The 21,685-nt window shown below is 45.1% G+C and overlaps 1 protein-coding gene across 1 annotated transcript in view; it reads right to left on the bottom strand.

Moving 5' to 3' along the window:
- Nucleotides 1–9,510: 9,510 nt before the first annotated feature.
- LOC146829657 (C-type lectin-like) overlaps nucleotides 9,511–21,685 on the bottom strand; it is a 48,045-nt gene continuing 35,870 nt past the window's right edge. Inside the window, exons 4-5 of the mRNA XM_085608331.1 lie at nucleotides 12,433–12,538; nucleotides 9,511–10,054 (exon numbers count right to left, since the gene is read on the bottom strand). Coding sequence (XP_085464457.1) covers nucleotides 9,945–10,054; nucleotides 12,433–12,538 — 216 coding nt within the window. The 3' untranslated portion in view covers nucleotides 9,511–9,944. The remainder of the gene's footprint in view (nucleotides 10,055–12,432; nucleotides 12,539–21,685) is intronic.

The following is a 21,685-nucleotide window of genomic DNA, read 5'->3' as shown; positions in this document are numbered from 1 at the left end:
TACCTGGAGTGCTTTGGGTCCACTACTAGAAAGTATTTTGCGCAACGTAGACTGCACACCACGGATGTCAGCTCCTTGCATCTGAACTGGTGGATGACTCCCTTGCATTCGTGTTCGCTGTTGGTGTGGCCGTGGTTCCTGCGTTTCTGTGCGTTGCAACCAAGATGGGCAAACCGGAGAAAATCCAGCCCAGGCTTACCTTGGAACTTCGTAAATCGTTGGCGGCCATCCACACCAGTTTACAGGCCATAGATGGGGAGATAGCGGCACTTAACGATCACATGGATCACTTCTCTTCCAAGCTGGATAAGCACGCGGCAAGGATCGATGAGGCTGAGCAGCGAATTTCAGACGCAGAGGACGGCTTACAGCAGGTGACCGTCAAAACCACAGATATGGAATAACTGTTGGCTGTTACACAGTCAAGGAACGAGGATATTGAAGCGCGATCACGGCACAATAATGTGCGCATTTTGGGTCTGTCGGAATCTGTGGAACTGACAACCTTTCCAGTATGTTCGCCATAGAACGAGCTCATAGGTCTTTGGCGGCGCGACCGTCTCCTGGTGCCCCCCCTAGACCGATAATAGCCCGATTGCTGAACTTTAGAGACAGAGATACTGTACTGCGCATCACTCGCCAAAAGGGAACAGTGAACCATAACGGTAATGTCCTATTGTTTTATCCAGATTTTACGGCATCGGTTCAGGCGATGCACAAGGAGTTTCAGGGGGTCAAGAAACTACTCATGAAGGAACAAATCCAATACGCTATGCTTTATCCAGCTCGTATGCGCATAGGCCCGGAAGACAATGCAAAAATCTTCACTAAGCCGAAGCTGGTATGGGACTATGCTAAATCCCTACGACGCTAACGCCAATCTACAGCCTCTACTTCTGATGTCGATGATTGAGTAATGTAAGACTGTATTGTTCCTAATGTTCCCTTATATTGCCTCGGACTGCATACTAGTGCCTACCTCTGTATCGCAATATTGCGCTTGCCAGTTGGTATTGATGTGCCCTCTTGAGGCAGTGATGGGGTTACATGTTGTGCTGCGTGGTTGTTGCATGCTTCATACCCTAGAGTGTTTTTATCTTGGGTTATTGTATTCTTGGTATCTGATAACTGCAGGGCCGCTGGACACTACTGTGTGCCTGCGGAGGTGGGCTGGACTTCTTTATTGTTCTGGATTTTTTACTGCCCCTCAGATTGTTATCATGGGTTTTACCCGACTTTGCACTGTCGTCTGACAGATCTCTCCTTCAAGGCTCGAATGGGTGGATGGTTGGTGTTTTTTTTTTTCTAATTACAGTGGCGGCCCTCTCCCGTCTTCATCTGGGAGTGAGTCTCAGCCACTACGTTCCTTTTGTTGGGGATGTTCTTGGTATTGGGATCTGTCTTTGGCAATTTGGGGCTGCTGAAGTGGGTGGGGGGAGGGATTGGGTTCTTGTTAAATACATTCGAAGGTACGATGATCAGACTGCGCTTTAACGTTGGTGCCCGCATTACATGTTACGTTTACTCTCTATCGACTATCGACTAACGCCCACGTGATGGTGATTACCTCGGGAGATGTCCATAGGTGAAACGTAGAACTGCATAACATGGAACATATGTGGGCTCAATACCCCCAATAAGATTCGCCAGGTACTGATGTATTTAGACAGACATGCTGCACACATTGCATTGTTGCAGGAGACACACCTGAGCAACCGCTCTGAGTCCGGGGTGGCACATAAATGGGCAGGCTTTTGGCTGGGGTCATCCTATTGTAACTATGCTAGAGGGGTGCTTATCCTCATCAGAAAAGGGGTACTATTTCTGCCTATATATACTAGCACGGATGCTGAGGGCCACTGGGCTATGGTACAAGGCAAGCTGGGAATGTCCATAGTTACGATTATTAACATGTACGGGCCTGTAGTGGACGACCCAACGCCCTTTTTCAACATGCTTAATGTATTGCAATCATGGCCAGACTCTGCTGTCCTATGGGGAGGCGATTTGAACACCCACCTTAACCCACAAATAGATAAATCCAATCCTTCAGGGGCACGCACTGTTAAAGTAGCCCAGTGAGTGCGAGACGCAATGGCGGAATTTGGCCTGGTTGATGTTTGGTGTCTGCTTAACGCGGAGGTTCTTGGGGGCACACACATCACTCCAGCATTTAATAGCTGGTTGCGATTAGACTACTGGCTGTTGAGTGAAGAGGCTAATGGTTGGGCTACAGCAATACACATTCTACCGCATACATTATCAGACCATAATCCTGTTAGCTTAACTGTTAGCGTCCCCACAAATCTCCGTCGCCCTTTCACCTGGCGATTCCGGGCTGAAGCATTGCTCGATCCGATCTACAACGACACCACCAGGACCGCCATTGTTCAATATTTTGAGATAAATGTGGGTTCGGTGGAGAGTCAATCTACACTCTGGGAAGCATTTAAGGTGACAATTCGGGGTGTGTGCATAAGTACCACAGCGGGGATTCTCAGAGACATCAGGGGACAGCTGTCAAAAGCCGTAAAGGCACTAGGGGAACTGGAAGAGCAGTATCTTAGTGCACCAGCAACAGATTCGCTAGTGCACATTCACAAACTCTTGACAGAATATAATGCTCTAGCTGACACAGAGGCAAAATACATTGTAAGGCGGCATGTGGCTCGTACCTATGGTGATGGGGGTCGACTGGGCAAACTTTTGGCCTCTAAATTGAGGTTCTGAGCCGATCATCACCAGGTTGATCGTATAATTCACTCCCACGGTTTGGCATACTTAACTCCACAAGATATAGTGGGTCAATTCCGACGATTTTATTCGGACATGTATACCACCCGAGGTGGGATGGAAGCTGAGGCAATGGACGAATACTTATCGGATATAGCCTGCACCTGTCTTTCGGACGCCCATAGGGAGTATCTGAGTCAGCCCATATATGAGACGGATGTGAAGGATGCTATTCTTTCTCTCCCTAATAATAGGGCCCCAGGGCCTGATGGCCTAACGGCGGAATTTTATAAGGCATACGCCGACCTCCTTATACCCCACCTTTTGGAAATGTACGCAGAGGCTCACGACTCCGGGATCCTCCCCCCTCCCTAAGACAGGCCCCGATTATCACTCTGCTTAAAAAAGTTAAACCGCCCATGTCCTGTGAATCGTATCGTCCCCTATCATTAATCAATCTAGATGCAAAAATTTTAGCAAAGTTATTAGCTACGAAAATTCAACCGCTGATGCCCATCCTTGTGCTCCCAGATCAATCCGGGTTTATCCCTGAGCGTTCCACCTCCCATAATTTGCATACTATTTTTCTATGTTTCATGTCCTTAATCCGGAGTTGTCGGCGGCTGCGGTTCTTCTCGACGCGGCCAAAGCGTTCGACTCTATAGAATGGAGATACATGTTACATATACTGCATAGAATGGGATTCCCTACGGTTTTGACGAGGTGGATACAGATTTTATATACAGACGCGCCGGCGAGGGTGCGAGTGGGTGAGTTTACATCGGAGCCTTTCAATATTGAAAGGGGCACTAGACAGGGATGCCCCCTGTCCCCTCTTCTTTTTGCCCTCGTTTTGGAGCCATTGGCTTGCAAAATTCGACAGTGGCACAGGGAAGCTGCCTTAAATTTGAATCATCGACCGGTTGGGATCGCCATGTATGCGGACGATATAGTCCTATTCATACGAGATCCTCAGCAGTATTTATCTCCAGTCATCCGTGAATTTATTCGATTTGACCTATTTTCAGGACTAAAAATAAACTGGGAAAAATCGGTCATCATTCCCTTGACACTAACTACGCCTCCGCCTCAGCTGGAATACCCTTTGGTTTGGTCCACAGACCCGGTAAAGTATCTAGGTGTCTGGATACATTGTGATCCCGACATTGTCATTAAGGAGAACTATGGCATGGCCTATAATAGTCTAGTGCAACAAGTGGACAGGTGGCTACATCTCCCATTGTCTTTGTCTGACCACAAAGCAGTGATTAAGATGGTAATTCTCCCTCGGTTTTTATATCTTTTTTGTAATATCTCGATTAAACTCACTAAACACTTTTCCAAAACAGTACGAACCCAACTCTTGAGGCTGGTATGGGGTGATAAACAGCCCAGAATTAGCTGGCGTACACTAACCCTGGTTTATGATAAAGGGGGATTTGCGGCTCCTGATTTTTATATATATTATCTTTGTGCCCAAGCCCAATACGCGTACTACTGGTTCCGGACACATGATTTTATTCCACACATTGCGGTGGAAGACGGGGACGCATACCCTGTCCCGCTGGCGAGTATCCTCACATACACTAATAGACACACGCCCAAACTCGAGATCAATACTATTGATACGACTATTGCAGCCTGGTGGGCGATCGGCAAGAGCGCTCAGAAGCTCCCACTCTATGCACCTGCTCTACCCCTAGCGGGCCACGCTTCTCTCTCGGTAACTCAGGAACAGGGGCCCATGAGAGCCCTGAAGGAGGTTGGCATTGCACGCATGAGTGATCTATTTCCAGGAGGTGGTTATCTTTCAGAGGCTGATACAGGCTACATTTAGAATCCCACATTACTGTTTCAATACTCCCTCTAACGCCTAAAACGTGCACTTAAAGATCACTACCCTGACTTTCCGGCGGAGCCACCTATACTCCAGTCGCTTCAACTGCTAATATTTACCCCAACTAAGAAGAAATTGATTACCAAACTTTATAAGGCTGTGCAGGGGGAGGCGATGAATGGTCCAGATAACAGTCTAGAGCGCTGGAACTCTATATTGGTTTCTCCGATCCTCCCACGGGAATGAGAACAGATTTGCACTCTCACAGGTCGCCTTACCCCTAATGGCAATCTACGTATCATACATTTTAAATGTATACATCAAATGTATCATACCCCTGTTAAATTGTATAAAATGGAATTGCGGGATTCAGATCACTACAAGCGTTGTGGCCTTCCATGAGCCGATTTTATCCACCTGGCATGGCAGTGTGATCGTGTGTATAAGTACTGGGAAGGTGTGATAGCATGCATACAAACCATGACAGGAATCACTCTACAGTGTACGCCTTTAGAATGTCTCCTTGGCTATGTCCCCCAGTTGCAGGCCGCTCTGGGTAAGTTTGTTAGGGTGGCTCTCCTGCTCGCCAAACGGCGCATTATGTTTACCTGGGAGAGCAAATTGTCCCCCAAAGTTGATGAGTGGCTTAAAGACCTAGTGTACTGCCGTGAACAGTTGGAGTTGTATGCCGAGGAATTGCCTGTGTCATCCAGACCTAAAGACATCTGGTCACCATTAAGAGACTATTTATTACTACAGACTCATAATGACACTGTGTAAATTGCTTGCCTATGTATATTGGTGTGTTCTCCGATTTCTGGACACGGATGGATTGCTACCTTGGGATGGGGCCAAAAGAATGTATGTTTTGTAACGTCTGATCATAACATGTACCTTTACGAGTTTTGTTCTTATTGTTTTTGGTTAATGCCGCCTATCGGGGCGAAATGCCTGTACGATGCTGTGAAAATCCAATAAACAAAATTTAAAAGAAAAATGACCTTCAACCATCATCCAAGAAGACCATAGCGAGCTGACAACCTGGGGATAACTTACCCCTTTCCAGGTGGACAGGGTGCAGATGAGTAAAAACAGGTGCATCCTGCATGTAAGTGGCCATGGTGCTGTCCTGAAGACCAGAGGAGGACTTACCTCCCTACTTTCCACAGTCCCCTCCAGATCCAGTCTCCAGATTTTTCCAATAGCGCCCTGGTAGTACTTGTGCTCCCCAAAACGTCCCCATTTTCTCCAGAAAGTCGTGGTAGTTAGGGGAAGGGTGCTGTCATGGCAGAGCCAGAGTATATTTATGCCCCCCCCCCCCCCCAAATGACCTGCCAGTAGCCAATGGTGTCGGGACGAAATCATTGATTAGAAGCAACTGCAGTCGCCTTTAATACGTGTAACAGGTGACATGAGCAGTCTGTGCTTAAAAACGAGTGTTTCTTCGAAACGAAACTTTTCTCTGTAAGTATGTGAGAAGGATCAATAACATTACTCCTTGCTAGCTACCAGAATTATCTGTTGTCAGGGGAATTTAAGCTCTGTAAACCAGTACCAGGATGAGCATTACTGATGTGTGCCATACGGTACTCTGACTACGATTTACAAATTCATTTTGCATGCCAAAGTCAGAGAAACTTTACACAGAATTTATAGAAAAGATAGACATTTTAGTAAAAAGTATTAAACTAAAATGAAATAGAGCTGATTCAAATTAATCTTACTTTTCGTGAATCTCATAACCCTAAAACCTAAAGTAAACGAGACTTGTACTCAGAAGTAAATGTTTTTTTTCCGCAACATCGCGGTGATTTTTATCCTCTACGTTTGAGTTAGAAATGCAGACGTCAAAGACTTTTGCTTAAGAGCTATAACGTGCACCCACGTGTTGGCGTAACGTTAAGGTTACGCCTTTTTTTTATTGTGGCTCTTAGGAATAATTTGATTTGCGTGTCAATAAATTGGAGATTGGTCGGTTTGTCAGATATTCGATTCTTTGAGACAACTTGAGATGTAACTTTACGCGGATGACGTCACCGCTCCTCTCTCTCTCCACAATGGGTCACACACACTGTTTTCCATAAGTCACGTCACTCAGAGACTTGGCTATGAAGCATGGACGATATTTCTGATTCTCAGCCCAGTAGCAGAATACAAGGAGAGAGAGGCTGTCATATTCTACTCCTTCTATGTTTTGTGGAATGAGTAGAGATGCAATTACTTGTTAGTCAAAACATCTTCATCCTGCTAAGAAGAGACGTGTGTGGTCCTATTAAAAGAATAGCCACCCTGTCTGAAAGTGATGGCAGTGTCCCAAACAAGAAGCAGTCACTAGCCCTGGTTAGAAGGGATAAAAAAAAGCCATGAAAGTGCAGGAGCTTTGTACCCATGTGTATACTGACCAGGAACGTTATAGCGCTCTGGTCGAAAAATAAGTACGCATCTGACACCATGGCGGGTAAGGCAGTTGTTGGCTCCTGATTTCTGGTGTGCCACGATTACTGCTCTTGACAATGCCAACTTGGGGCTAATTATGATGTCGGGGACACCGTTGTTGAATCAGGACCAACTGACCTCCAGTCAGCAGTCCCGACCGCAGCATTACAATGTGACCGCACATAGTGCGGTCGCATACTCTCATTTGTCTATGGGAGCTTGAGCTTTGGCCTTAAACCGGCGGTAGCACAAGCTCTCATAGAGAAATGAGAGAATCTGTTCATCCATGCACTGCGTGGCAGGCATCTCAGGGTGCCTGCCACACGATGCAGGAATTAACAGGGGGTGCCCCCTCAGCCCCCAAATGGAGACTGCAATGTGAAGGGGGCCTCCTAGTGGTCCCCAATGTAAACAGTCCGCCAGGATTTCCATGTCGGAAAGCCCGACATGGAAAGCCTGTCGGAAACCGGCATCTTTATCCCTATGACAGAAACTCCTTCCATAGGGATTACTGGCAGGCCTCGGACAGACCGAGGGGCTCTTTGAGCACGTCGGAATCCAGCTGAAATGACCAGTCTGTTTCACTTTTGACCGCCTGCATCGTAATGCAGTGGTCCACACTGAAACCTGCAACGAGACTCGGAAAGCCTCCGACATGCAGTCGGAGGCTTTCCAAGTCTCATCCTAATTAGGTTCTCATTCTTCATCCTTCCAAGGTCGATAATGGTGTACCATTAAATGGGATAAGATGTGTTATTTAAAGTTCATAGTAACAGCATATGCTGGGCTGTGGCATTAGGCGACATGTACCAATTATCATAAAAGTCAGAGTAACCCTGCTTACAAATGTTAGTGTTATCTCCTTCTGCAAATGGTAGGACTGTGACTCTGCCATTGGAAATACAGCCCCTAGACATTAGCAATGGTTGAGATAAAGTCATGCATTTCATCAACAACGTTTTTGTGTTTTTTAAGTTAGATGCCGTAACTGTTACGGGTATGCTGGTCACTCCTGGATATAGCCGATATAGGTCCTGTGCTCTCTGTGCTATAGGTAGGGCCACTGCAAATATGTGATTGTGCGGTCACAGTGATTTTCACATAATTGTAGATGTTCTGCATTTGCCACATAATCCATCATTCGCCGCATAATCTGCAGATTTCAACAAAAAAAAATTGTTTCTAGCTCAAACGGTTCAAAAAGTTTTAAAAAACGCATCGACACTTGTTGTCGTGCAGTGGAAGGCACTTTGCAAAGGTTGACTGTTGCTAATTGCTGTGTTCAGGTGTTAAAATGTTACTAATGAGGTGCAACCAGTGCCCAGACAGTGTTAACAAGTTTAAAAATGCCAAAATAATTAAATGATGCTATCACAAAATGTGGCGCATTACGCATCATAATTGACCATTTCTTGCTGCATAATTTGCTCAAGCCGGCCACATAAATTGGCCCTCCCCTGATGCATTATTCCAGTGACCCTGGCTACAGACATCAGGCTGCACCTCACTAATGAAGTCCAAAAAGGCCGAAACCTATCATGGTTCCTTGTATTCCCCTCTAGATATGAACCTGCCTGTCAGGTTGGGCTCAACTGTTCCTACTACAGCCGGACCAAGACTGATTTGCCTACGAACGGTTTTTGTCTGGAGCGACCTAGTAGGGAAAGCAGCAGAAGTGGGCAAAAAAGGATGGCCTGGGATATGGTCCTGAGTAACTACTATTGCAGAAGAGTGATTTAAGATTTTACCTACCAATCTTTTGTCTTTCTAAGTGAGCTGGTTCGCAATCCTCCCCATAACTCCTCATTTTAACCACACCTCACCTTAGAAGTGCTACCAAACTCTATCACCCCTCTACACTGCAGCGGTGGCGTTTTCCGCTTAATTATAGCGGCATTTGCCACACAATCCATCATCGGCTGCTTTATCTTCAGATTTTAACTAAAAAAAGTGTTGTTTCTTGCTCAAACAAGCAGCAACGTGTGTTGCCTTGCAGTGGAAGGCTCTTTTCAAAGGTTGACTGGTCACCTTTCTTTTGCTTGTTGCTATATTTTTGGGTGTTAAACTGGTGCTTATGAGGTGCAACCAATGCCCAAACATTGTGAACAAGTGTAAAAATGTCAAAATAATGAAGTAATACTATCTACACTGCATTGTGCCGCATAAGTTAAATGTTCTTGCCACATAATTTGTTCAGCCCTGCCACATAATTCCAGTGGCCTTGCTTACAATTAAACAACACAGTTTACAAGACGTCATTTGAACTCTTAGTATTGTTTCACAAATCTTTCCTTTTCTAGCTTTTTTCACTTGAGCTACAATTTCAGTCATGCTCTCAAGTCAGGAGAGTACCAACGTTATCTACATCAGTGAAATAATTCTGTCATATAAATAATTAAATTGTTCCTCGTATATTCGTTTTCTATTTTCAGTCAATACTTTCATTTGTACCGGCTCAAGAAAGTTTCCCATTTATGGCAAATAAAAATCAAATTGAAAGGATGTTGAGATGCTAGCAAGCATTTTTATTAAGAGAATATGCAATGCAAGCAGGAGAAAAAAAAGTAATGTGCTCAGACAGGTTTGATCTTTGCCTCCCACTGAGGAGTGCTTTTTTCAGTGTGTGGTAAACCTAGAATTTAAGATTGCCTCTTGAGTGAAAATTGTGCTCAGACCTGGGGTTTTTCTTCCTACAAATTCCTCCACGCTTGAGATGGAGACATCTAAGTGGGGGAAAACAATGCTGAAAGTGGAATACCCCATTCTTTTGCAGGTTAATTAGTTCAAAATTGCATGTTATTCCCCATTTCGACTGGGAAAGTTCAGAATTGTATTTATTCTGGGAGTCGTTACTGCCCTGTGGTGGGAGTGCATTCATGGAAGTGGTTCACAGTTGAAGCAGCTGCATGAGGGCTTTCAGCTTCCAGGAGGCGGATGATTAAGTGAGCAGCTTCTCTTCCCCTCTGGCCAGCTCCTGTCTTGATAGTTGGTACTCGCACAAGAAGGCAGATTTCGTGGTACACCACTGGCCGTTCCACAAGCCGTTGGCTGGAAGAGAAATCCATAGTGTCATACGAAGAATACACCTGGAGCTGTGGGCATGTGGGGAGGGAAGACGGATTTGAGGCTGGGGAAGGTAGTACAGGATGTGGAGGGGAACAGAAGCCTAGACTGTGCTACGGTAAGGAATACATGAAACAGCCTCACTGCAGATAAGGTGATGGACGCACAAAGAGTCATTGATTTAAAGAACTGCTTGTGTTATGAACTGGAGAGTGTTGAGGAAGCACAAGTAACGATGAGGACCATGAAAGGACTGTTGGGTTATTTACAAGCCCCTTGCACCGCGGGTGCGACACTTTTAACATGGGAAAAAGCATTTTTACCCCTGGGGCGGCCCCTACGTTTGCCGCCCTGCGGTGGCCGCATGTGAGAGGGGGGTTGCTGGGCGATTCCTGCATTCGACACCCCATGACAGGTCGCAAGTAAGAGAGGGGACGTCGCCGGCCCCAAACTCGTGCCGCCCGGGTCGGACTGCCCCTTTCCCCACGCTACGCCACTAGGAAACAGTGACTTATCGGCGGCGCAGGTGGCTTGTAAATAATCCCCTGTGTGTCAAGAGACAAGATCACATTAAGAAGCTAGAATTGTCCAACAGATCATATCTACCATCAATTCTATGTTTAGATGCTCATCCCTAAATATCAAATATAGAAATTACACACAAAAAGGATCCCACTGGAGTCCCCCTCCTTTCTCCACCTTTGTAGTCTAAACTACTGTACTTCCTCTCACCTCTGATCTCTGCACCCTGCCCACATCTTCACCTCCCTGCCCGTACCCTTTCTGTACACACAGTTCCAAGACCATATTCTGTGCATGGCCCTGTTCTTCTGTAGGTAGGTTTGCTCTTTATAAATGTCCCACATGAATGCTGAAAGGGTATGTGTCTTCGTGTTATCACAGACAGACTTGTCAATCTGCCACGGATTGTGGCATGCATCCAGTCAACAAACCTACGGAAAACAAGAGAAGCACACACTCCTTTGAGGGAACCCGGGGTAAGTGTCTGTGAGTGCTACCATTGGATTATCTAGGGGAAGGATTTATGAATCATTTGCAGTTTAATCCTCTGACTATGCATCTGTAACCTATGTTTATTCTAGAACTGCATTTCAGCAAGAGGAGTGTACCCAGACAAACTTCTTTCCAGCCCTACTCAAATGAGTTCCAGATTACTGGCAGCTCCGAAATCCCTCTAGTATGCCAGCTTTGCTGCCAACGGTTAGTGTACCCTACAGACTCAAACTCAAAATACAACCCTTCAGAAAAAACAAAGCAATGAAGTAACACAGCTTTGCATGCTACAGACAATAATTCACAGGCTTTACGATTCAGGATGGCCACCTCAATCAGACAACACCTCCAAGCAAGCCGCACACCCAGATATTCAAAATCCTTGGCTTGCTCCGAATCAGTGGCTAAAACTCACTTTCCCTCTGAAGGATCTAAGTAGACTAAAAGCCATACATTTGGTTTTGGTGACATTATTTCCAAGCTAAACTGTTCAAAGGTGATAGAAAACCTTTCTGTTAAATTCTGTAAGCCCACTTGAGTTTTTGAGATTAATAACGTATCATATGCGAACCGCTGAGCAGGCATTCTCTGGCCGGCAATTTATGGGGGGCTGACAGTGCAGTTATGAAACATATCAATTGCCTGTTAATATATAGTGTAAATAAGGTAGGGGCTAGTACACATCCCTGACGGATTCCCTTTCTTGATACTAATGGAGACCACCAATTACCCTTGCCTGCCCCATCTCACTGAAGCATAATTGTTTCTGTAAAATAAAAACATAATAAAATACATTTAAACACCATAATACAAATATATTAAAGTAAACCATTTTAAACTTCAATATTATCATAAAACAGTAAAAAGAAAAACAAAAAACTAGCTTTGATATTTTAATCCATGCTCTTTTTGTAGTCAGTATATTGTGACCACAATATAATTGTCAAATGGTATTTTTGAGTTGATATTAATTAAGGTGGAATGCCGTCTGATACTTAGGTGTGCCAATGGGCTCCATCCTAGTGGACACAGCCTTTTACATTTGAACACCATAGTAAAAAGATATTAAAGTAAACCATTTTAACCTTCAATATTATCATAAAAGAGTAAAAACACCCAAAAAACTAGCTTTGATATTTTAATCCATGCTCTTTTTGTAGTCAGTGTATTATTATTGTCAAATGGTATTTTTGAGGTGATCTCAAGGTGGAATGCCGTCTGACACTTAGCTGTGCCAGTGGAGTTCATTCCTAGTGGACACAGTCTTTAAATCCTCTCATTCATTCACTCATGGGAAATTATAAAACATGGTAAATGATAGGCATTGGGGGTGTGTATTGTTTTCTTACCCTGCATATAAACACAGTATTGATAGCTGGTAGGGAAATTTGGCTGTCCTGGTGTCCATTTCCCGTAGTTGAATTCAGACCCATCCGACCAAATTAAAAGGTGACCCTGGAGAGAGAGAAATGTAGTTCAAAGCAGAGTTAGAGAGAGATCAGGTGAGGGGAAAGATGTAAAGAATGAGAACATAACATTCATTCATTCATTTAAGCTTTATTGCGGTTAAATTTACCATAAAAGCACATAAAAATACACAGAACAGCAAATCAAGCAATCCATTTCATACATATAGTCTCAGATTGATACATGGTTGTTAGACATTTGTTCCTTTAAAAATTTAAATTGTTCCAAAATCTAAAAATTGGCATAGCAATATTATTCCAAAAGAAAAAATTAAAATATTTCTGCACTCTCAGAGTTCATTTTACTTGGTCTTAAATTAAAACAGCATTGTTGATCAAGTTCCTTCGTGCTATCCACATTGAATGTAGATATTTAGCTACTGCGGAGACAATTACTGGATCGGTGTCTGTTTTTAGTATCCTAAAAAAGGCCAAATATTGTTTTATGCCCAAGTTCTTACACAACTGAATTATCCATTTCTTCCTAATGTGAGCGTAAACTGGACAGAATAGGATAACATGAACCGGGGTTTCATCCTCTCTGTGGCAACCGGGGCAAGGGCGTACTGCTCCCCCTTTCCACCTATCAATATTGTGAAAAAGAGGCAATGTGCCGTATCTAAATTGAAAATAAAGCTTCTTTGCTAGTGTTGGTTGAATTAAACCAATCGCAGACTCAAAGCTATAAAAGGACTTTACATCCAAAAAAATATCAGTTAAGCTTGAGTATTTTACTGAGCGAAAGAGATTCCTTAAGTTAGTTTCTTTAACAGCACTTATCATAGTTTTCTTGGAGATAACTGGGCAGGACACTTCAGGGTTAAACCAGAGTTCCTCAAAACCAGTCAATAAAAGTGACTGTTTAACGAATGCCAGCCAAGGAATCCTACCAGAACCAATTGAAGGCATGACAACTTTAAGCTCCTCCTTATAGTTCACCAGCTCAGGAGTGCTCCAAAGACGCTTCCAATAGAGTAACGGTCGAACGGCAATAGCGTCTGCAATTGGGCAAACATTTAGATCTAATGTTAGCGGGACTAAAGGAGTGCTTTTTGGCAGGTCCAGTAGTTGTCTTATAAAGTTGTTTTCAGTTATAGATAGGTTGCTTACTGGTGTATGTCCCCAGAGTTCTGCCCCATAGAGAGATGAAGCCCTAGCTTGCACTTTAAAAATTTCAAGCGGGGCACTAATTATTTTAAGGGTACAGCTCTTCTGTACTTTGAGGATTCCCCCTGCTGCTTGGGTTAGTCTTAAATTGGCCTTAGCCACTTGTGGACCCCAACCCATTTTGTCGTTTAGAGTCAAACCCAAATATTCAAAGGTTGGGACCCTTTCAAGGGGTCTGCCATCCATCATTGGGTGAGGGCAGTTAACAATATTTGCGTTAAAAACCATATACTTAGACTTATTTATGTTGACCACCAGATTTCTTTTGGTACAAAAATTGGAGAATTGATCTAACACGCGCTGCATCCCCATTGGAGATTTTGAAAGCAGAAGCGTGTCATCCGCAAACATTAAGGCGGGAAATCTTCGGGCACCCAATTTGGGGGAGTCTATATCTTTTTTGGCTAAGAGATCTTCGATAAGCCCGTTGAGAAAAAGAGAAAATAGAGTCGGAGCAAGGACACAGCCCTGCCTGACACCTTTCTCAATCGGGAAGGCTCCAGTTAACTGGCCTTGTTTACCAAAGCGTACTCTCGCAAAGGTACCAACGTGTAAAGTTTTGAGCTGGTGGCATAGATAAGGTGGAACCCCCATTGTTAATAAAATGGACCATAGTTGTTTCCTATCCACCATGTCAAAAGCAAATTTTAAATCGACGAATGTAAGATAAAGACTGCCCCCTTCCAGGGTCACGTGCTTCCAGTATATCACTTGTAACCGGAATAGTTGGTCAATTGTTGAAGTTTTCGCCCTGAATCCCACCTGGAGCGGCGTCAAGATATTGTTATCACTGGACCAGGTCTCCAAGCGTTGTAACAATACCCTGGCATAGATTTTTTGTGTAACATCAATAAGGCTAATCGGCCTGTAGTTAGAGGGTTGGAGCGGAGAGCCCTTCTTATATATTGGGATAATCTCCGCCCCAAGCCAAGTACTAGGCAAAGGTAACCCCTGCAATATCGCATTAAATAGAACCTGAAGATAGGGGCCCCAGACTGTTGGTTCATCTCTATATAAATCACCCGGAATTCGATCAAGACCCGGTGCTTTATTGGGCTGGATCCTAAATATGGCCAACTTTACTTCCTCCAGTGTGAATAATTGCACTGGCCATGTAGGATTCGGAGCCAAGGGGCTCAGAGAAGCTTCACTAGTGCAAGAAGGAAAGAGAGAGTAAAGGTCTTTAAAATAAGTGGACCAAGCTTCCTCAGATATATTTGGGATGATTGCAGATCTTCCTTCTGAATTCCCAGTGTGGACAAGGTTCCAGAAGGACCGCGAATCCTTTGCCACAAGGGCAGATGAAATGGCAGCCCAACGGTCAACCTCCCATTCAGATTTTGCACTATTTAGCAATTTCTTATATACTTGTCTTGCCTGAATAATGCACTGTCTATTACCTTGGCTTATAGCCAGTAATAGTGCAGATTTTGCGTCCCTACATCCTCTATTGAACCATGGGTTGTCACCAAGACATGGTTTAAATTTAACAGAACCTTCTTTATAAAAGGTATCCTTTAATAAGGTGACCATTTCACTATGAATATCAGTGATTGCAGGCATATCAATGTTAAAAGGATCGCTAATGGCAAAATTTGCCTTTTCGAGCAGGGGGATTACATTTCTATATAGATTTGACATTGTTTCAGTAGAAGATTTCGCGGCAGCCCATCGAATTCTTCTCCCACCATGCTCGAGTCTTAGATCGCAACTAGGGGGACTGGTTAAGGCGCAGTCCCCACAGATTAGTTGGAAATCCATCTCGATTATCAAAGGATTGTGATCACTTTCGGTGCGCCGACAAACGGTAAAATCTAGGATTTTTGACCAGGATGTCAGGCTCACCAAAAAGTAGTCTATCACTGATGTATGCCCCATGCCGTTATAGGTGTATTGAGCAGGGGTGTCACTCTTAAAGCGACCATTGCAGGCTCTGAGGGAGAATGTATAGGTGAGGGAGGTCAGTTGAAGGACTAGGACTGACCAATTTTTTGCGGGATAGGCGATTGGGGGTGAGACAGACCATATTTCATCTTCGGCCTTGGTGATTGTGGGGACCCCATGTAATGGTTCAAAGTGACAGTTGAGGTCACCTCCAATCAACAACACTACGTCACCCCCCAATGTGTGCAGTAGGGCAGATAACAAATCCAAGGTGTCATATGTTCCACCGGGTTTTACTGGCCGCGAATAGATATTAATCAAGGCCAGCTTGGGTGTTCTTTTGTGAGACATCAGGATGCACGTAAGATCAGGGCTGTTTGTCTCTAGTCTTTTCAGCGTGAATCCAAGGTGGATGCCTATCCAAATACACAGCCCCCCTGACGGTCTGCCTCTTGCGCCTTTTACTGCGGGTTCCGCAAAAGTTACATACCCTACTCTATGGGTGGGACCTGTTACCCATGTTTCCTGGAATAAACAAATCCCATGGGAATCCACAAAAGTGCACCAGTCCGGAATATCTAGATTAGATGCAAGGCCCGCTATGTTCCAAGATAAAAATTTTAAGGACCCTTTTGTTTTTGGCTGCTCAATTCCCAGACTACCCTCATGGCGGGACCCGGCGGAGCCATGAGTCCCAGAACCAACTAGATGAAAATCTGCATGTGCACTGGCAGACTGGGATTGTGGCACCAATGTACAATTAGCAATCATAGAGGTGGATAAGTCATCCCCTGACTCCCCATCTATTGTGAGGAGATTCTCCTTAGCCATCGGACCAACTTCTATAAGTGGCATGGGTTTAGTTGCGGCTTTTGCGACCTCCAGATGCTTCTTCCTAGAGGTCATCAAAACTTCATCCTTTTTGAAAGCATCAGTTTGGTAGAGCAGAGAACGGCTAGGCGACACAGGGAGTCAATCTACTTGATCAAGCAGGCTGTAACGATTGCTTAACAAGACTCCCATCTGTTCCCCCCTAGGTTGACCACCCCTACTTCTAGGTACATGGTGCCAAGGGTCCTCTTGCTGTGACCTCAAATCAAACCTCCCGTAGTCGGGAAGAGAATAAACATGATCTGTTGAATAAAAATGGTCTAACCTCCATGATTTAATCATTGTATTAGAACATGACTGTTGCCAGCTGCATATATGGTCAACTGCTCTATGGTCCTCAAAGTTGATGATTACACAATCCCCTCCCGCATTTTTAGATCTACAACCCACCCACCTCACCCTTCTAACAAACAAGATTTTGCTATAAATAGATCTAGGCAAGGGTCTATGAGTATTCAACCAGTGTATAGTCTTATTTCTAAGTTCCTCATATGATTCTGTTTTATTACTCGGCAGCTCTGGGACCTCCAATAAAATAGCAACATATGGGGCGCAATCCGGAGGTAGATTGATGCATGGTAGGTCTTGGGAGATGATATTTCCTGCAGCATGCTCCTTCCCTGAAATAGCAGAATTTGCAGAATTTACCAGTTGCAGGGGTTGGGAGGGATGTACCTTATCCACGGGATTGAAGCTATTTTTTGGACCAATGGTAGATGAGCCCAAAGTCAATCCCAGTGTGGTGGTCATTGAAGGTTGATCCTTTGCAGTAGTGTGTGGTAACTTGTGTTGTAGGTATGGGACGTTGGTTGGTAGGGCTAGGGCTTTAACTTGGGTTTGAATGGCAAGAAAGTCTTTCCTAAGGCCCATTTTTTCCACAAGCAAGTCTGTCATCTAAACGTTGCAACTTTTGCTCCACAGGCTGAATAAGAGAGGATAGAACCAGACTCAGTTTTCCCACCAATAAATCTAAATCCAGGGAGCATAAATTTGCGGATAGACTACCTTTCTCAACGGGGCTATCTATTAGGGTCTCAGGGGAGCAAGGCTCCAAAAGTGCCGTAGTCCGGGGTGGCAGTTTAGTAGTGGGTTTGGGTTGTTTTGGTTTTCTACCCCGTGACGAAGTATCAGCCTTCCTCTTCTTTGGAATAGCACCCTCCTTGGGTCTTAACTCCTTTACATTATTTAAACTCAATTCGATTGGGGCCGCAGTTAAATTAGTGGGCTGTTCACATGATGGTTGCGTTAGGCCATCAACCTGGGCGCCTGTGCTAGACCCAATATTATATGAGTTAGATGGAAGATCCACAATAGCTAGATTTGGTTGTATGGAGACAGGTGAGCTTACATGAGCAGCAGGTCCCAGAGAAGATCTTCTTAAGAAGACCGGGTCTTGGGACAAACGGCGTTGCGTCATTTCAATTTCGTGCTCCAACACCGATGATGCCCTCGTTATAAATTGATCCAATGTCCCAGCTACCATCCCTATGGGTGTGGCTTTCGCGCCCCTTCTAGCAGCCATTTATGACGGGTGCTAATAGTGGAGAGGTATGATACAGGTACTTACAATATGTAGTAGTTGTTAGGGGGGGTGGCCCAGCCCGGCCTCGGACGGCCACAGACGGTCCCGCCCTTGTCCCGGGCTTCGCCCGGCACGTCCCGCGACGCGCCCCTCAGCTGTTCTTATATGCGCCTCCTGGCGCTGCGTTCAATGAGCGCGCCGCCGCTAGTGCTGCCGGGAGATGGAGTCCCGGGGAGGCGACGCTGACTCTGGCACCGTTTGACTCTTGGCGGTGGCGGTAACAGCAATGGCGTGGACCGGAGTTATGCAGGCTGTCCAGGTAAGTTTCTCAGCTCCTCCCCGCTCTGCCGCCCTCAGCTGTTCTTATGTGCGCCTCCTGGCGCTGGCGCTGCGTTCAATGAGCGCGCCGCCTCTAGTGCTGCCGGGAGATGGAGTCCCGGGGCGGCGACGCTGACTCTGGCACCGTTTGACTCTTGGCGGTGGCGGTAACAGCAATGGCGTGGACCGGAGTTATGCAGGCTGTCCAGGTAAGTTTCTCAGCTCCCCCCCCGCTCTGCCGCCCTCAGCTGTTCTTATGTGTGCCTCCTGGCGCTGGCGCTGCGTTCAATGAGCGCGCCGCCGCTAGTGTTGCCGGGAGATGGAGTCCCGGGGCGGCGACGCTGACTCTGGCACCGTTTGACTCTTGGCGGTGGCGGTATCAGCAATGGCGTGGACCGGAGTTATGCAGGCTGTCCAGGTAAGTTTCTCAGCTCCAGAACATAACATCTAACACCACTCATGAGATGTTTTCTGTGGATTTTTACTGTATTTGTATTTATTGAGTAGGGAGTTGTTTCTAATGAGTATTGTGGAAGATCAACCAGGAGGCTGTTACAAAAGTAAAGGTTGGCATTATAGTAACCTGATTAATGTGTTGCAGGAGACGTGGGGACAGATTTTACATTAGTTTAGAGCCTGAACCTGGTGTGTGCGGCACGTGAATAATGTTTTTCATAAAGGTCTTAATTCCACACTTCTGTCAGTTATATCTAAATGCTGTAAATCACAGATATCACTATTAACCAATTTAACAGTACTCATTTTACTGACCCTATGCTGAATGGTAAATTTACCGACCGTAGATGGATTGAAGGGTGTGCTATGTCGAAATTCAAAATTCTGACCTGTTAGCAGCAAATATTTAATCCAGCCCACCATCTTGACACCAAGCCCTTGCTTTGGCATAAGACATGTAGAGACATCGCCGAGATAATGAAGATAGTAAGTTAGGCACCTACAAAGGGAGTATATGAATTGTGTACGTTCCCTATTTTGATTAAACTAGAAGTCATTTGGAAGGGCGCCTGCTGGGCATGAGAGTGGGGATCCAGTTTTATCAGGGCTACTGCTTCCCCAGCAGAGGGGGGAGATCTTTTAGGGCTTCTTTTAATAAGGGGAAGAAAGAGGTAGGCCTCAGGTAAATGGGGAGAGATTTCCAGTGGAGACGTCCCAAGAAACTTAAAGGGTGGAATTCATACACTGCACAGGCTGGTTTCCAGGACGGAGAGGAGGGGCAGATTAGCAGAGTGGAGATACTGATCTGGAGTATATTGGGTGAGGCTTCATCTGAGGAAGGTTGGATTTATGGCAAGGAATTGTGAGAGCATGAGGTCAAAGGTTCAAAGGGAAGAGTGAGTATTGCGGGGGACCAACCATGAGGTTGTTGCAGTTCTCGATATTGGCTTTACAGGTGACATGAGTAATGCTTTTGGGGTACTGAGGGAGTTGCAGAGAAATATTTACATCAAGCTAGATAGAGATTTAATTTAATTAAGTTCAAGTTCGTGGTTACAGACAGGTAACGTTTTCCTTTGTGTGCTAGTAGAAAATGTAAAGATGGCAAAGTGAGGAGCCATTAAACAATGACTGATTCAGATCTGAAGACAGGTGGAGATTGATAAGTGGGGAAGCAATGTGGAGAGAAAACAGACCTGGATTCTGAGCACCTGGGGACAAAACACACGGTGGAGTGGGCTGGTAGTGGATAAGTCACTTAGAGACAGAAAAGGAGTGGTCGGAAAGGTTCTGGCTATCATGCTAATCCTGAGCCAGGGATGCTGAGAGCAGCGAGTGCTTTCAGTAAGGTGGAATGGGATTGGCGAACACGTTTAATGCTGCTAGCGAAGTCAATGAGGATGGGGGCTAGGGTGGGCTTAGGTGATAAAGTGTGTTACATATGATAGTGTGTTCTTGTCACAGTAAGGTGCTTGGAATGAAGGTTGGAGAGGGTTGAGTAGATTGCATTTGGAGCGATATTAAGTTAGACGATAGACTGCAAACCTTTTGAGAAAGAATGATGCACACAATTCTGGAGCTCTGTTTCTTGAAATGCCATTGGCAGTACATCAGCAGCTATAAACTGGAAACAATTGGATGAAATTGATTTATCAAAAAGAGGCAAGACAGGTCAGAACACGATGAGTGGGAGCCAAACGTTTGATGATTTGTAGGCAGAAGTGGCCAGAGTGAGTTCAGAATGGTGTGGCCCAGATGGGCACAGAAAATAGTTTTGTGGGTGATGTGGAAGTGGATGAAACAAGTTGGGCAGGGTGAGTGGGACGCGAGGTTGGGAGTATGAGGGAGATGAAGGTAGCAGAGAGTATTGAGTGAAGGTGCACTAATTACATAGGAGCTGTTGGATCTCTGCGCTCCCCCACAATGGTCAGCAGACAAGGTGTCTGTGCCACACTGACACCCATCCCAAGCCCCTGACAGGTCAGTGTGAGGAGTAGACATAGAAGGTCAGCTTTTTCAAACAAAACGTCTGGTACTAAAGACCCAGAATGCTCTGGGACAGGCACCCAAACTAAGGAGCTAAGAAACAGTAGTTTTATTAGCTGTGATACTGTTCAGGGAAGCTAAGTAAAACAGGGGTTTCGGCAACATGTTTACATCAGGGCCTGACTGAGAATGCGTGTGTGTGTGCGCTGGGGGGAGCAGGAGGGACCCAAAAGGGCCCCAGTGCTTGTATGAGACACATAAGTTATTTCTACCTTATTGGGGCTTCTATGGCATGATCAAGACCACCCCGTGGTAAAACACTAGGCCTGACACCTTGGGGCTGTGTGGGGTATTTTAGGGCCTTCCGGGGTTTTTTAGCTGCAACTCCATGGTAATGCTTGAGCCTGATATTTGGAAGCAGTACTAGGCATATTTGTGGGCATCAGCATAAAGCTGCCCTTGGCATATTAGTCATAATTCTTGCCATATTTGGTGCTTTGATGGCAAGATTATGCCTACTGTTTGACTCCTTTGTGGCCCTTCTTGGTACATAAGGGGCAAAACTGGGTGTGAGCGTAACTTGCACAGTTTGCTGGAGCGTAATTAGATGAAATACTGCAAAATTATGCAGATTTATACAATGATTGTTACTGAGTAATGAGTGCTATTTTCTTGTGTACGCATTTTATGCTAAGAAAATAGCGACAAAGTCCGGAAACAATCAGCAGAATCCAGCAATCTCTCACACTCGCTAAATTCATTGTTCCTGTGATAGGAGTTTTGTGACAAATTACTCATAATTTCCTAAACGGTTGTAATCGCATTGTAGTTTCCGGTAATTTCATGTCAAAAGTGTAACTTTAAATTACCCGATTTATTCCAATTACGGCAACGTAATAAAAATTTTGCTCA

This window comes from Triturus cristatus, chromosome 5_2 (assembly GCF_964204655.1).
Source record: "Triturus cristatus chromosome 5_2, aTriCri1.1, whole genome shotgun sequence".
NCBI classification, from domain to species: domain Eukaryota; kingdom Metazoa; phylum Chordata; class Amphibia; order Caudata; family Salamandridae; genus Triturus; species Triturus cristatus.
The sequence above is the reverse complement of the archived record's forward strand: the minus strand, read 5'-3'. Positions and strand labels throughout refer to the sequence as shown.